This window comes from Nymphaea colorata, chromosome 13, assembly GCF_008831285.2.
Source record: "Nymphaea colorata isolate Beijing-Zhang1983 chromosome 13, ASM883128v2, whole genome shotgun sequence".
In the NCBI taxonomy this organism is placed as follows: Eukaryota; Viridiplantae; Streptophyta; class Magnoliopsida; order Nymphaeales; family Nymphaeaceae; genus Nymphaea; species Nymphaea colorata.
The window spans coordinates 11218052-11233510 of NC_045150.1; the positions used below are offsets into that span (position 1 = coordinate 11218052).

At 37.8% G+C, this 15459-nt stretch overlaps 1 protein-coding gene across 7 annotated transcripts; it reads left to right on the top strand.

Annotated features, from left to right (window-relative positions):
• Positions 1–905: 905 nt before the first annotated feature.
• Positions 906–14114, top strand: LOC116266759 (protein transport protein Sec24-like At3g07100). 7 transcript variants are annotated; one of them, XM_031648086.2, is made up of 15 exons: positions 912–1064; positions 2561–3010; positions 3534–3561; positions 3649–4603; positions 4711–4849; positions 6172–6362; positions 6805–6912; positions 7085–7288; positions 7413–7644; positions 7727–7876; positions 9069–9225; positions 9589–9716; positions 12209–12531; positions 12639–12833; positions 13518–14114. In XM_031648086.2, the coding sequence occupies exons 4-15, from the start codon at positions 3698–3700 to the stop codon at positions 13749–13751; spliced, it is 2967 nt and encodes a 988-aa protein (XP_031503946.1). In that variant the 5' UTR covers positions 912–1064; positions 2561–3010; positions 3534–3561; positions 3649–3697; the 3' UTR covers positions 13752–14114. The 7 variants fall into 7 exon arrangements, with proteins under 7 accessions (XP_031503952.1, XP_031503945.1, XP_031503946.1 ...); XM_031648092.2 differs by lacking the exons at positions 2561–3010; positions 3534–3561 and having other exon boundaries at positions 906–1064; positions 3649–4000; positions 4070–4603; XM_031648091.2 differs by lacking the exons at positions 2561–3010; positions 3534–3561 and adding an exon at positions 1610–1664.
• Positions 14115–15459: the final 1345 nt, after the last annotated feature.

Below are 15459 nucleotides of genomic sequence, written 5' to 3' on the forward strand. Positions count from 1 at the left end.
GTTGTAAACTAGATGCCATTGTGTGTCTCAAATTTTGTTTCCAAGCCATCGAAAATTATGTTGTCCCTAAGATTATAATTCTACTCAATCATACACTACATTTTTTTTTTTTGGAATGTAGTTGAAAATCCATATTCAGCTGATTCCAGAATTAAAATCTTAAGATCAAAGTTCCAGGATTTTAATCCTGGTTCTATCAAATGCAACCAACGGATGCTACTGTATGCCTCGATTTTTTTTTTTCCAAGAGTTGTGCTATCATACAGTAGAACATAATCCCTGAGATTATAATTCTACCCAATCATACACTACTTTTTTTTTTTTTGGAATGCAGATGACAATCCATATTCAGTTGATTCCAGAATTAAAATCTTAAGATCAAAGTCCAGGATTTTACTCTTGCTTCTATCAAATGCAACCAAGGGATGCTATTGTATGTCTCAAAATTTTTTTCCGATCCATCCACAGTTGTGCTATCAAACAGTGGAACATAATCCCTGAGATTATAATTCTACCGACTCATACACGACTTCTTTTTGGAACATAGATGAAAATCCATATTCAGCTGATTCTGGAATTAAAATCCGAAGATCAAAGTCTTGGGTTTTAATAACGGTTCTATCAAATACTACCTTAGCCCCTTCAAATTGATGAAATTTCTTGTGCTTTTAAATCAAAATTCAATTGATCACTTCCTCCCCTCTTTTTTTTCTCCCTCTTTGCTATTGGCTGTCTTCTTACTTGTGCGCACGTACAAAAACGCGTTGAAAAACTGTGGTAAGGCGTAATCTGGCCTGATGCGTACGCCTCGCTACGCATCAGTGCGCTGCGCGACTCTGTTTAAAAGCATGTCACAAACATTTTCTTTTCAATTTTAACACTTTTTCATTTTATCGTTTCTGAAAAGGGGTTTCTCAGTTCTCACTCAGTTTTCCATTTCATTTTCCCCTCAGAAAGCCCCCCTCTCTCTCCCCCGCGAACACACCGGCACCGGCGCCCGTCCCCCTCTCCGGCGAACACGACCGTCGCTATTTCTCCGGCGGACGTTGAATCAGAGTTCCCAGGTGAGTTTATTGTTTACCACTTTGCCCCTCTTCCTCTCCCCCTGCCTCTCTCTCTCTCTCTCTGGGTCGTTTATTGGTAAGCAGCTTCGATCTCGACTTTCCCTCTCAAATTGTCGTCTACCTTGGAATTTACGTTGTTAATTTTGGGTAGTCGTGATTCCAGATTAGAAGGTTTTTCTCTATAGGGTTTCGCTTTTGGCTGGAAGGAATTTTTTTTCTTTGAAGTTTTTTGTTTTGATCGACGAATTATTGGTTTTTTTGATGAGGATTTATGGGTTTGAGTGGTTTAGGAGATCAGATCGGTCAGGCTGAACGACGGTGTGAGTTCTGGTTGCGGAATCGGAAGGTGTTTCTTTGTGATAGATTAAGAAATTATAGATCTATAGGAGAGGACACTTCTGATTGGGACTTTCCTCTGTTTTAAGTGATTGCTTGTTGAACGCGATCTTCTTTAAAACCTGATCATGTTCTCGTGCATTCTGACCAACGGTTGTGGTGTATTATCGAGCATGGAACAACATTTATAATCTATACATGCTTTGCAGTTTTTGGTCTTGGGAGGGAAATGCTGTTGTCATTATTTGGGAATCATTCAATCTGGTGAGTGACAAAGATTCGAGGTGCCAAAAAAGATTTGGGATGTTGTGGTATTGAATCCCCCCCACCCCTATCTTGTTGATGACTTTGGCTGTTCAGAAACTTATTTGATCGTTTTCGATGCAAATGTACATTGCTTTGGTTGAACTTCTCACTTGCACTGGAGTTCAAGTTTTCTATGCCCGTATTGGGCAGTTATAATATGTCATATAGACGACACTTGATAACAAATATACTGGGTGGATAAATTCTCTCTCTATCTCTCTTTTTGATACACATATTATGAACTAATGAGACGTCTGACTCTTCCAGTAGGTCTATTTTCAAATTTTAGATTGGTAAAAGAGCACACCTTTTGTTGAAGAACAAGGCATATAACAGCTTACCGACAACAGGAAGTTTTTGACTGTTGTGCTTGTTGTGTTGTAAGTTCTCTTTCATGGCGTGTAATTTTCTTTATGCATGGGTTTGGCTTCATTGTTCTACAATGAAAGTATATAGAACATTTGAATACTGGAACGAAATCAGATGGTCTGTATAGTCTCACATAATTCTTTACTTGCATACTTGTTATTTTGGTTTTTGTTTTTCATTTTTGACATTGTTTTTATGGATATTATATACTTCGTGAAGCTTACGCACAGCTTCGCCTCCCTTCGGAGGCTCAACTCATGGCCTTGCTTCATTGCATTTAACAACATTGGTCAACAAGATCATCATTGTCTTAAGATCATCATTGTCTTATCATTATTATTGTTTTAACTTTTATGAGTCTGCAAAATTTCAGCATTATGTGATAGTCTAGATGCAGCATCAATATGGAAATTCGACATGACCTAGTATGGATCTTGCCATTAATCTCAACCAGTGCTTATAACTTGAGTTGCATTTCCTTGTAGAGCATGTTTGGTTCTGCATCGTGTGGAAAGGAAGGCCCTACAGGCAATGCAATTATGGGACACATGGAACACAATTCTGGCAACCTCCCATTTTGGCAAAGTACCAAGGAATGGGCCATCTATGTTCTTCTGGAGCTTTCTTTCCACTCTCCTCTGCTCTATGCAAACAACATTTCATAGGGGGCTGGTATCGTAGGTTTATTATGGCCTGTCCGTGAATGTGCCAGAATGCTGGAACAAGGCATTCCCATTCCACTTTCAAGTATTGAGAACCAGATGACCTCATAGAGTCTGTAGAATCTGCCAACTACACAATTGCATCAACTTACTGTCAGCCTTTAGATGTGAATGACGTGTGGTTGTTTTGTTTAAAGCAAGAAAGGAGAATCTTTTGTTTTTATGGATGTTCATATTTTTCTGAAGAAGAAGCTCATCTAATGCACTTTTGGGGTGAGTTGACATAGTCCAAAGACCCTAAATGCACACAGAGGCAAACCTTTTCATCATAAATTACATAATTATGCACTTGCATAAAGCTTATCCTCGTTCTTTGTGGAAGTATCACCATTTTAATGGGTGTTTGTTTATATTTTCAAATTTTCGATTATTTGAAATTAGAAGCTTTGGTTAAGGCCATGGCATAGTCGGTAAGATTTAATCTATGGTCAGTGGCACATGATCCTGTTATATTAGCTTCAAGTGATTGTATTTTTGGAAAAGAGGACCTTGGAAACTTTGCAACTTCAGCTTCTTTTAATATCCCTCATTTTGATTAAAGCAACTGTGTTTGTTGCTGCAGCTGCTAGCTATCTTGTCCGGGTTGGGATGTGTTAACTTGATAATCACTCTTTTTCTCTTTCTTTTGTTATTTGTTTATTCACCACTTTTTGTTAGCTTTTTTCTCTCATTCTTTGCATCATTTTGGAAGCTATTACTGATGCCATGTGTCTATGTTCATGTTTACTTGGAGCAGTAAGACCAGAGACGTCTTACTCAAATAGGTCTGAAGAAACATCTTGTTGCTTATGTCTTTTTGTAGCTTTATTTTTTATAGGCTTGCAATGATGTGATGTTTCAAAACTTGGCAGCCTTTTTCAATATGGATCATAACTAGAGGAAAAGAAGATCTCAAGCGAAATGCAGCCAATGGGAAATGAAAGACCAGGGGCTCCAAATTATGGTAGTAGGCCTCCCTTCCCCATTGGAGCCCCCCCTCAAACTACCATTCCTTCTCAATCGCCTGGACCTGGACCTGTGCATGCATCTGACCCATCTTTCATTAGACCTGTAGCTCCTCCTTGGTTTGGTGGACCCCCATCTATGGTACCACCCACATCATCATACCCCTCGTATGTGGGACAGAACCAGCGTTTCCCTTCCCCACCATATCCTTCAAGTGCTCAAACCATCAATCCCTCTGGCCTGCCTGCTGCTGGTCAAGTAACACCTCCTCCTGTTACACATTTTGGAGTTAATCAAGCTGCAGTCTCTCATCCTCCAATGCAACAGGTTTTGACTCCTCCTCCTCCTGCTGCTCTTCGTCCCCAGGTTCAGACTGCTCCAGTTCCAATGGGTCCTCCCCCAGTAGGAGCAAACTTCATGCAGCCAAGAGAACCCGCTCCTTCATCATTTGAACCGGCATTTCCTGTATCAAGACCTGTGTCACAACCACCCATGCAACAATATCCTTTTCGTGCACCTCAAGCTGGTTATGTTCCTCCTCCACCTATGGTTAATTCTTTAGGTCAGAGTCCTAAGGATTCAATCCAAGGAGGGTTTCAGGCACTGGTTGAAGAATTTTTATCACTATCTGTAGCCCCTACACCTGGTTCAATGGACTCTGGAATTGATTCCAAATCATTGCCAAGGCCATTTGATGGTGATGCGGTACCGAGTTCTTTTAGTGAGATGTACCCATTAAACTGCCATTCAAGATATTTGCGCTTAACAACTAGTGTGATTCCAAACTCTCAATCATTGCTGTCAAGGTGGCATTTGCCTCTAGGAGCTGTGGTTCATCCTCTTGCAGAACCTCCTGATGGGGTATGTGCATGTTCTCTTGTTCCAAAATGGTGTTTTTTGTATTTTTCTATATTTTTTCTAACCTTAACATATTATCCAAACCTTCTTGTGCTATATCCATACTGCAGGAAGAAGTGCCAGTCATTAACTTCGGACCTACAGGAATCATCCGTTGTAGAAGATGCCGAACCTATATTAATCCATATGTTACTTTTACAGATGGAGGCAGAAAGTGGAGATGCAATATATGTGCATTGTTCAACGATGGTATGTACTTGCGTAGGAGTTCTTAACTTATCCAGTTTACCACATCCACAATTGTATCATTCTGGAAGCACTCTTTCTGACCCTATGCCAAGTTTCTAGCAGCCGTCATCTGCAAGTGTCCATATTCAGGAAATTTCTAAATGCTTTTCTGATCGTCAGGTCTTTTCCATGTGTCCAGTTGTTTTGATTTAACAATCTGACGACTAAAATCAGCATACAAGAATCAATCTTATGGGTATTTCAACTGACCTCATTGTGTTAATAGTGTGAATGCAGAAGGTTTGATTACCTGTGTGTTTATTGAACTACTAGGTCTGTGTGGGAATGACTGGTTGCATAATATGGTTAGATGTTGAGATTTCATGGCCTGTTTATCAAGCTAGTAGTCTATATGATAAGAAACGTGGTTTATTGGAACTCTTTGAACATCTTGCAGGCTGAATTTGATCCAGTAAAAATAGGTACAGAACAAGGAATTTGTTAGCCTAGGGCTAATTGATCCTTGACTAGATTAGTTCTAATGATCTAGTCTTTGGCAAGTCTAACAAAACGGATAGGTTACAGCTGGTTGTTGGTGGGCCCATGGTGAAGCAACATACAAATGTTCAAGTACAACTGTTTATGAACTCAAGTGTAACTCTGTGTGATATATGCTTCTAATGCAAAACTATATGCAGCACTGGAGAGAATGAGAAAAGAATTCTGCACAAAAACAAAAGAAAAAGAAGAGGAAGAACAAAAAATACAACTACTTTGGGTAGCAAAATAACAAGAAAAAAAAAAAATCTGCCTCGAATGGTGTTATTAGGAAAAGGAAGAAGAAGAAAAAGATAAAAGTTGGGTAGGCGAGCATGGGCACATATAATAGGTGTATTTTTGACAAGAAGGGTGTGTGTGTCTGTGCATCTGAGATTCAAATGATATGTAGAAAAATGAATAGTTCATAGTCTTGGTTTTTGAAGATGTCTCACTTAAGGTACCACTACTGAAGACACCCTACTCTGAAATTTCATGGTTAATTGGATTTTTATGTTTGGTTCAAAATTGAATGAGCATAACTTTTTTTGGCATATCAAAGAGAAAAATCATTCTCTTCTGCCTTCTCACATAAGGAAAACACTAAAATATACTTATTAACTGTTGTAAGAACTAAGAACTAAGAAGCTATTATGTCATTTTGTGAAGCCATCAAGTATGCTTTTGCTTTTGTAATCTCTGCATGATTCCACGTGATTCCCTTTCCTTCTCTTATCTGGATACACAATTTTTCGATTTTTCAATATACTAAATGAAAATAATGCTGGTATCTTATTTTTATCCAGTTCCTGGTGATTATTTTGCACATTTGGATGCAAATGGTAGACGCTCTGACATCGATCAACGACCTGAACTCTCAAAGGGTAGTGTAGAATTTGTTGCTCCTACCGAATATATGGTCCGGCCTCCGATGCCACCACTTTACTTTTTCCTTATTGATGTATCATTGACAGCTGTCAGAAGTGGCATGCTTGAGGTAAGAAGTTTTCTTTTAGCTCCATGAGTTTTAATTAGCTGCAGACAATAGGCAAATAGAGAAAAAAATGTAAATAAAGAAAAGAGTACTCATAGAAAAAGTTTTGCCATTAGCTACAAGCCAGCACCATCACCTTGATTTATCAAGCATCAGCTTAGCTGGTGTGGAACACTACCTACTTTACATGGAATTCAGGCATCTTTATGGATATGCTTCTGTATCACCTTTAACAAGTAATGGCAACATGAGTAGGTTTTGCAACATTTGTTATGTCTATCTTTTTGATCACTAAATCTCTTATTTTTTAGTTACAAGCCTTTTCTCGGGCATGGCATTGCCTTATAATAATTATTTCAGCATTTCATGCTGCAGCTATAATGGTTGCATGTTAGTTTTCTGGGTGTTCTGACTACCATTTTTTGTTGCATCGTTTCCCATCCAGATCGCCGCCAACACTATCAAGGCCTGTTTGAACAATCTGCCTGGATTCCCGAGGACACAGATTGGCTTCATAACATTTGACAGCACTCTACATTTCTATAACATGAAGGTTGTGGACCAACTTGGTAGTTTGGGTTTACCTTTGCTTGTTCTCTTTTTCTGAAGGACATATTCACTTTGATGCAACTCAATTTCATGTTCTGTCGTCTTCAACAGTGAATATATTGAATTTCAAAAGTTGTTTTAACATAATGTTGCTTTCGTATTTTGTCCTGTGCCAGTCAACTTTGATGCAGCCTCAACTGATGGTTGTGGCAGATCTTGATGACATTTTCCTACCTTTGCCTGATGACCTTCTTGTCAACTTATCGGAGTCAAGAGCAGTAGTGGATGCTTTTCTGGATAGTCTGCCATCCATGTTCCAAGGCACTGCAAATGTTGAATCTGCCTTTGGACCTGCTGTTAAGGCTGCGCAGATGGTTATGGTGTGTTTGTATTTTTTGAGTTACAATTGCATATTTTCTTTTCTAGAAATTTATGGCTTGCTAGTCGTTGTTCTAAAAGTGCAAATCAGTCTTAATGGAAAACCATTATTAACTTCCCTAACAGAGCCAACTTGGAGGAAAGTTGCTCATCTTTCAGAGTTCGTTGCCTTCACTTGGGATAGGTCGTCTAAAGCTACGTGGTGATGATATGCGTATCTATGGAACTGATAAGGAACATACTGTACGAATACCAGAGGATCCATTTTATAAGCAAATGGCTGCAGAGCTTGTCAAGTTTCAGATTGCAGTGAATCTATATCTTTTCAATGACAAATATGGTGATATAGCTTCTTTAGGTATTAAAATTATTGTGCAGAAATGAGCTTATTTTTCTCCCACATGTCTTCATTCATGCTCAGAAGATTTCCCTTTTGGCAGGAGCACTTGCAAAGTACACAGGAGGCCAGGTTAATTATTATCCTTCTTTTCAGGGAAATATTCACAAAGAAAAGTTCAAACATGAGCTAATGAGGGACCTTACTAGAGAGACTGCATGGGAAGCTGTTATGCGTGTCAGGTGTGGAAAAGGTTTGTACTCATGCTCAATGGGTTTTGAAATGATTTTATTGGGAAAGTTTGAAAAGCATGTTGTACTTGCCCAATCTAATTGAAGTGGGAGCTAAATAAGTAAAAATAATCTGTTGAAAAAATAAATCTTTAAAGAAAATATATTGGTTTTGTTATCACATGTTATCACAATACTTTGTTTCTGAACTTTCTGTTTTTAATCTATGTCTCATGGTTTTGGGCTGGTGTGGGCATGGACATAGGTGCAGAGTAATTTCAATGGTTGGGTGCAGGAATGTCTCTAGACTCTCTACACATGTGAGAAATTTTATTCTTCACTAAGTGCAAATCGCTTTAGCTAAGTACTTCTTCTGTGGATACCTTTCATTATACAACTTGTATGGAATCTGTTACCTCCTTGTATCAAAACCATGCAATAAGAAAATCCATATTTTTTTTGGATGACCACAAACAATTTTCTAGGCTGAAAAAGATCAAATCTTTGATTTTCAAATGCTTATACAATAGGATATACGCCATATGTTTTTTAAGCTCCATGTTCAAACATGGAGACCCTGTCTTTGCAGTTTACTTCACAAGAACCACACTTGCGACTGAGATATTCAGCTAGAGTGCATTGTGCTCAAGCATACGTGATATTTTCATATTGATATACACTCAAAACTATAAAATTGCTACTATCTGTTTGTAATTGTTAATCAAGTAAAGGAGCACAAGTAGTGGATTAAATTGATGAGAAGGCCGGTTCACATTCGACAAAGACAGCGTAGTTACAAATAACAATTTGTGAAACAACAAAACAAGTCAAATAACAAAGCTGTACTACTAAAGCTTCAATCATTAAGGTAATTATATTTTTAAGCTAATCTTCACCCAAGTAATATTCTTTCGATTTTCCAAAGAAGACTGGGTGTGGCCAATCTTGAAAGGGTACAATTTGGCTGAAAATAGAAATGGTTGCATTGATCACATCCAACACTACTTTAACTGTTTTTGAGCTGTGCCCATAACTGCACCCATGTCGATGTCTGTGCCTGACTGTGTTACACAAATAGAAGTATACATATGACAGTTTTATGCCTTTTCTCTTTTGGAGTTGTAACAGTTCTGCAAAACATGCCAATATTGGGGTAGGGGTAAGATTTATTTATATACAATGGTGCTAGCCTTTGTTTACTTCTTAATGTTTCAGGAGTGCGATTTACTACTTATCATGGCCATTTTATGCTGAGGTCATCCGACTTGATGGCACTTCCAGCAGTAGATTGTGATAAAGCCTTCGCAATGCAACTTGCACTCGAGGAGACATTACTGACCACCCAGACTGTATATTTTCAAGTTGCTCTTTTGTATCCTTTGCCTTATATGGATTACTTGAATGATATTTCACCTGTCTTTTGTAATTAAAAGGTTGCAATGGAAAGTTAGCCCCTGTATTCTTCAATTAATTGTTGCAGAAAATAAGCTCAGTAGATAACATGCCTGTCGCTACTTGGAATTTGGATTATGAGTTGGGTTGTTGACTTCTTGTTACAGAAACCTCTAATTCTTCTGTGATCAGATAAATGATCCAAAAAGCACTTCATAATTTTTTTGCATTCTTAGGTGGCTTCAGATTAGCTTGATAACAGATGACTGGTTGGCATATGAAGAAAGTGTATAATTATGATCTCTTAATCCATATGATAAGAACTGTCCTTAGCAAGTTCCAGGTATACATCCTCATCTGGTGAACGACGAATACGAGTTCATACAGCAGCAGCACCTGTGGTAGCTGATCTTGGGGAGATGTACCGCCATGCTGATACTGGAGCTATTGTTACATTATTGAGTCGAATGGGTAAGTTATTGCAATATCAAGCATGTAAATTTAATGTTCTGTAATTGGAAAAAGGTGGACAAAGGGAATCTTCGTTTATAATTTTATGTTCTTTTTTGTCATGCATTTTTTTTGCTGTAGTGTCAAAGTTATAATCTCGATGCAATTAAATGAAGAAAGGGCATCATGGAACTTGGAGCTGTCCAAAGTCCAAACCCCTGAAGTCAAGAGTTATAGAAGGTGTTAACACCCACTAAAGTGAAAAGTTAATGAGATTGGTTCAGTGCAATGAGTCAACATAGTATTGGAATTTCTAGACTTTGCTTTAACAACAAAAACCGAGCCTGTACGGATGTGATTGCACGCTGTAGAGTTCACATGTAAAAGCAAAGGGGGATAATTAAGAACTGTGCAAGCATGTCTGGCACAATCTTAAGTCTTAGATCTTCCCTAAGTTTGACAACATAGAGTCAAATAGTCCAAAAAAGGACAGTTTATGCACTGTTATTTGGAGTTGATTCATCGATTGATTGTTGACAGTGATGCATGAGTAGTGAATGATACAGATTGAAGAGTCTTTGTGGGTGTAGGATCTGATTGCAGTTTGTTTACCATGAATTATATATCTTATTGCTTTAGATCATGTTAATCAAAGCAGCGGAGGACATAAAAAACAAGATTACAATGGAGATTTGACAAAGATTGAATGTAAAGAAGAGTAAGTGCACATGAACAAGGAGGGTATGTTAGCTTAACGTGAAAGTCGAGCCATCCATACATGAGCACATGTGGAAATTGCTATTTCTATTTCTCAATGGGGGCAAGGGAGAGATAGAACTCAACAGTAGAGTGTTATGTTGATGTGGTGGAAGTCATCATATAGAGACTCTCACTAAATCCAACAAGAGCTTTTTACATGTTTGTATATATGTATGTAATTTTCTGCGTGGTTGTTTCTCCTTATTCCTTTCTTACATAGAATAATGTATTGTTTAAGCATAATGTACTACCTGGTGATCCAAGACTGGTGAACCTGTGTTTGTCTTTATCAAGATTTCAGAAGAGAACAACAGCAAAAAAGCAGTTGTAGCAGCTACAATGGTCATAGCTACAAAACTGAGATAATAAATACGATACGAATTTGTAGGACTGATGGCTGCTTTCTACAATACTAATGCGATCAGTATCTTATCTCGATTGTAAGAACCTAAACTAACCAACAAAGGTGATTTTACCTCAAATTGATTTTATTATAGTGGACAGTGCAAGAACTAGAAGACTTATTGGATATTTAAATTATAGAACCCAGCAATTAACCAATATGCGTCTGATTTTGCGGTACTCTTTTCAAACTAGGAAAACCTTTATGCAGATTATATGTGAAAGTGCAACCATGTTATATGTATTTTCAGGCTTTCAGAATCAAGAGCTTCTAGTAACTTTGTAATACCCAAAAGTACTTCCAGATTTGGTTTAATTATAGAAATGCTGTTGTTTTTTTGGCCCAAATTCCGACCAGTCTGAGTAGCTGGTTATCAAATTGATGTGTGTTATTAAACCAGTGTCTAGTTGACCATGCTAGTCAATTAATCTGCCTCGTTGTTGGTCAACCCACTAACCCCGTTCTTTGAAATTTGAGTGTATATATATATATATATATATATATATATATAGAGAGAGAGAGAGAGAGAGAGAGAGAGAGAGAGAGAGTATGTATGTATGTATGTATGTATGTATTTCCATATAAATATATGTGTATTTATTTATAGTCAATGAACTTTCTGAATTGGTCTGATTAGTTCCAAATTCGAATTAGTCTTTTACGGTCTTAGATGACTCGAGTCCGATTTCCAATTTTGACAACTTAGTTGTGGAGTCATATTTGATATTCATATGAAGGTTCAATACTGTTAGGGGTCAACATGTTTCGGTCAGGATCGGAGCCAAAACGGGGCCAAGGGGTGGAGACCCCTGGATTTTCAGAAACTTTATAGCTACATTATTTTTTCTTAGGAAAAAGCATAATGCTCCTCTTAGAACCTGTAAGAGATATGAATGACCTCCCTGTTGTAAAGAATGTAATTGTTTTCTCTCTCACCCCTCTGAAAAAAAAAGAAAATAAGAAAGGATCTGATTAGGCAGATAAATGGCAAGGGAACATTTGGTGTTCGTTGTTATTATGGGAAAAACAATATGAATAGGACGCACGTGAACTATTAAGGAGTTGAGAACCTGTTTCTATTGCAATCATTTTCTGACACTGAAAGGATATTTAGTACTTTTCATTCTCCATAGTGGGTCCTATTACGATGGTTCTTCTTGATTAAGTTCACATTTTCTTGTGAAACAACTGGTTGAGCTGCTTTTTCAAATTGTCTTCTTTATCACTGTATTGCATTACCATTTAAGTGCATGTCCCCAAGTGGATGTGCCTAACAGATTTTAGTCTTCTCTTGCAAAATAAGTTCTATTTCACCACTTTTCTGACATCTGTGATATCTGAAAAACTGCAGCTGTTGAGAAAACCTTGACAAGTAAGCTGGAAGATGCTCGCCAAACCGTTCAACTAAAGATAGTTAAAAGCCTAAAGGAATATCGAAATCTATATGCTGTTCAGCACCGGTTGACTGGCAGATTGATATATCCAGATTCTTTGAAATATTTGCCTCTGTATGCATTGGCTTTGTGTAAATCCATACCTCTACGTGGTGGGTATGCTGATGCTCAGCTTGATGAGCGTTGTGCAGCTGGTTACAACTTGATGGTCGTGCCCATTAGTAGGTTACTGAAGCTTCTCTATCCTAGTTTGTTCCGGATCGATGACTATCTTTTGAAGGTTATGTATGATTTGATTTCCCAGCAGTTTTTGTTTGTTTTTCATTTTCTCTTGATCTTTTAACATGTGGTTAGTCTTAATTTTATGAGTTATTTGGACTTGTACAGGGACCTGATACAGTTGATGATTATGCCAAAGTTCTGCAACGGGTGCCTTTGACAGCAGATTCATTGGATCCAAGAGGCCTCTTTCTTTATGATGATGGATTCCGATTCATAATTTGGTTCGGCAAAGTGCTATCTTCTGATATAATTGCAAATATAATAGGAGCAGATGCGATGGGTTTTGGCTCATTTTCTGAGGTATGTAGCTTTGGGTTCACTGTTTATATTAGTACTAGGAGTGTGCTGGTAACAACACACCGAAGCAAAAACCTAGGAACATGAGAGAGAGAGACCTGTTAAGTTTTACCACCATACAAGCCATAGACTGCTAAAATGCCTGAATGAAGTAGACTTGATTGTTAAAATGTATCATTTGCAGAGCAATGCTAAAATAAGGTTAGGAGGAGAACAAAATCAAGAACTGTAAAACCAGAACAATGTAGAGGATCAGTAAAAATATAGGTATGCAAGAGATACAATTAGTGCAAATGAAATAACTATTGAGAGGGGGAGAGAGGGAGAGAGAGAGTTGTACAAGCCATATACAAGATTTTTTTGGAGGAAACCATTTGGGGACGAGTGGGAGAAAAAGTAGCTATGGTGGAGAGAATGGTATATAAGGCCAATCATTAAACTGCTTCATGAATGAACGAGAAAACGTGACCATAATCCAACATTCCAATTGGTTTCATGAAATTAACCTCTTGCTTAAAGCACTACTTTGCATTTTCATATGGTTGAAATCTAAACACTTGCAGTCGGTAAAGTTGGCCATTACCTTGTTGACTCTATTGTGCAGCTTTTCTCACCAACCATTTCTAGTGTAGACAAGCTCCTAATGCCAATCTCCCTGTTGACTATATTGCTGAAATATATCTGCAGATTAATCTTACTGAGCAGAACAACCAGTTTTCAAGAAAGCTATTTTTAATGTTAAAGAAAATGAGGGAGAATGACCCTTCATTTTACCAACATTGTCATATAGTTAGACAAGGGGAGCAACCCAGAGAGGGTTCGCTGTTGCTTCTCAATCTTGTTGAGGACCAAATTGGTGGAACAAGTGGCTATGTTGATTGGATTGTTCAGATTCATCGTCAGGTCCAACAGGGCCCGTGAGTGCAAGTGAAGCCAGAAGTTGATTGATTGATTGTTGATCTTCCTGATGAAGTACGTGTGCTGGATTTTATTTGTTTGTCTACCGTGAGGTGTAGGCAATGACGATGAAGTCGGTCAGGGATTTCTGGAGGTTGGTTATGGTAACCCATTTATTAGTTTGCTGTTGTTTGGGGACTTTCCTTTTATCAACTGTCATTTGTAATCTATTAGCTTGGTCAGCTGCTCTTTTTGGTCTCTTAAATTTTTGATTTGTAAGAAATGTTAATAAGGTAGAGGCTCTCACAGTGCTGCTCTTAAATTTCTTTGAGTGTTGAGGCAAAACTTATTTATGATGGTAAAATTCTTTCGGATAGAGATTTTTCACTTGTTTCTGCAAATAGGACCTGAAGGTTTTATCTTGGCTTGGCTTGTAGTATGCTAATCTTGAAATATTGATACAGCTTGCATGGAAACATGAGCCAGATTCCAGAGTTCCAATCAGATTCCTGTCCAGTTTCCCTTTGCTAAGCTTGCTGATATGTGTTTTCTGCGGTAGGCATGTTCAGGAGCGATCTGTTATTATGTAGGACACAATATGGTGGCATCGTTCAGAACAATGCCATCACGTGCAGCAGCTTTATCTGGGACAGCAATCTGATAATGGTGGCATCATTCAGAATCATGCAGCGGATACCGAATAACACGTTTTGAATTTCAATTCTGCTTATTGGTAAGAGAAGTTTCCCTTGCACGCGGCTTTGTAGATTTAAGCAAGCTGTCGAAAGATGGTGCATGTCTTGTTTCAATGCTTCGTTTGGTGCTACCAAAGCTTTCGTGGTTCGATTAGGAGTGTGAAAGCAGAACTAGAGAACCCTTTACTACCAATAAAATGTTTCCCTAAGAACAAACGGGAAAAAATTGCACAAAGATGCTCGATGTTTGATACTTTACAAAAGCAGGCTCAACTGTAAAAGCTTAAACTTCGGCAGGTAAGTTTTAATTAACCACTGGTTATTGTTCTTCATGTCACTTTACTTGAGCTGAAATTAATGAATTAAGCGTTAGTTTTCCTACAAACCATGTTCAGTCAGAATTATTGTCACATTATCTATTTTATCATACAGTTCTCTGCCGACGAGTTTAAAGGGGGGGTCTTAACCTAAACAATGATTTGTAGAACATGTGACGGTTCAGATTTGTAGAATATGCCTTTATTTGTTAGCGTCAGTAAAATCAAACTCCATATTAAAAAAGAAATCAGAAACTTAGTCGCTCACTTCCGTTGGTAACAAATCTCTTAATTAGTATCTTGCTCTTCGTACCTCTACATGCTCATGAAATTTGAAGATTGACTTTTTTTTTTCATTTTTGGTTTCTTTTTCTTTTTAGGCAGCCAAAGCCCACTCATTCCAGCACCCCAATCAGCAAGTTATTATTTGGCTAAGAACAGATATCAATGCATCGTTTTCCTATGTAATAAATAAAATCAACAATATAGAAGAAATTGACCATATATATATATATATATATATATATATCGAGAGTGAGAGAGAGAGATCATCAATTCACAAAAAAAATAATTTGTTCTATTTGTACAAAAACCATTACATTGTTCATGAATCATCAACTCCTGATAATTGCATGTATAAGTATAAACAACTCTCTAGCTTTTTCTCTATACTCTGTCTTCCCATTTCCATACTCTTCCTTTCTATAATGCACAATGGCC

What these genes read in the sequence shown, in the direction of transcription:
- LOC116266759 (XM_031648085.2), top strand. Translation starts at nt 3,698, where the DNA reads ATGCAGCCAATGGGAAATGAAAGACCAGGGGCTCCAAATTATGGTAGT. An exon ending in GCGTGTCAGGTGTGGAAAAG is followed by an intron (nt 7,877 to 9,068) that starts GTTTGTACTCAT and finishes TTAATGTTTCAG; the next exon opens with GAGTGCGATTTACTACTTAT. An exon ending in TATTTTCAAGTTGCTCTTTT is followed by an intron (nt 9,226 to 9,588) that starts GTATCCTTTGCC and finishes AGCAAGTTCCAG; the next exon opens with GTATACATCCTCATCTGGTG.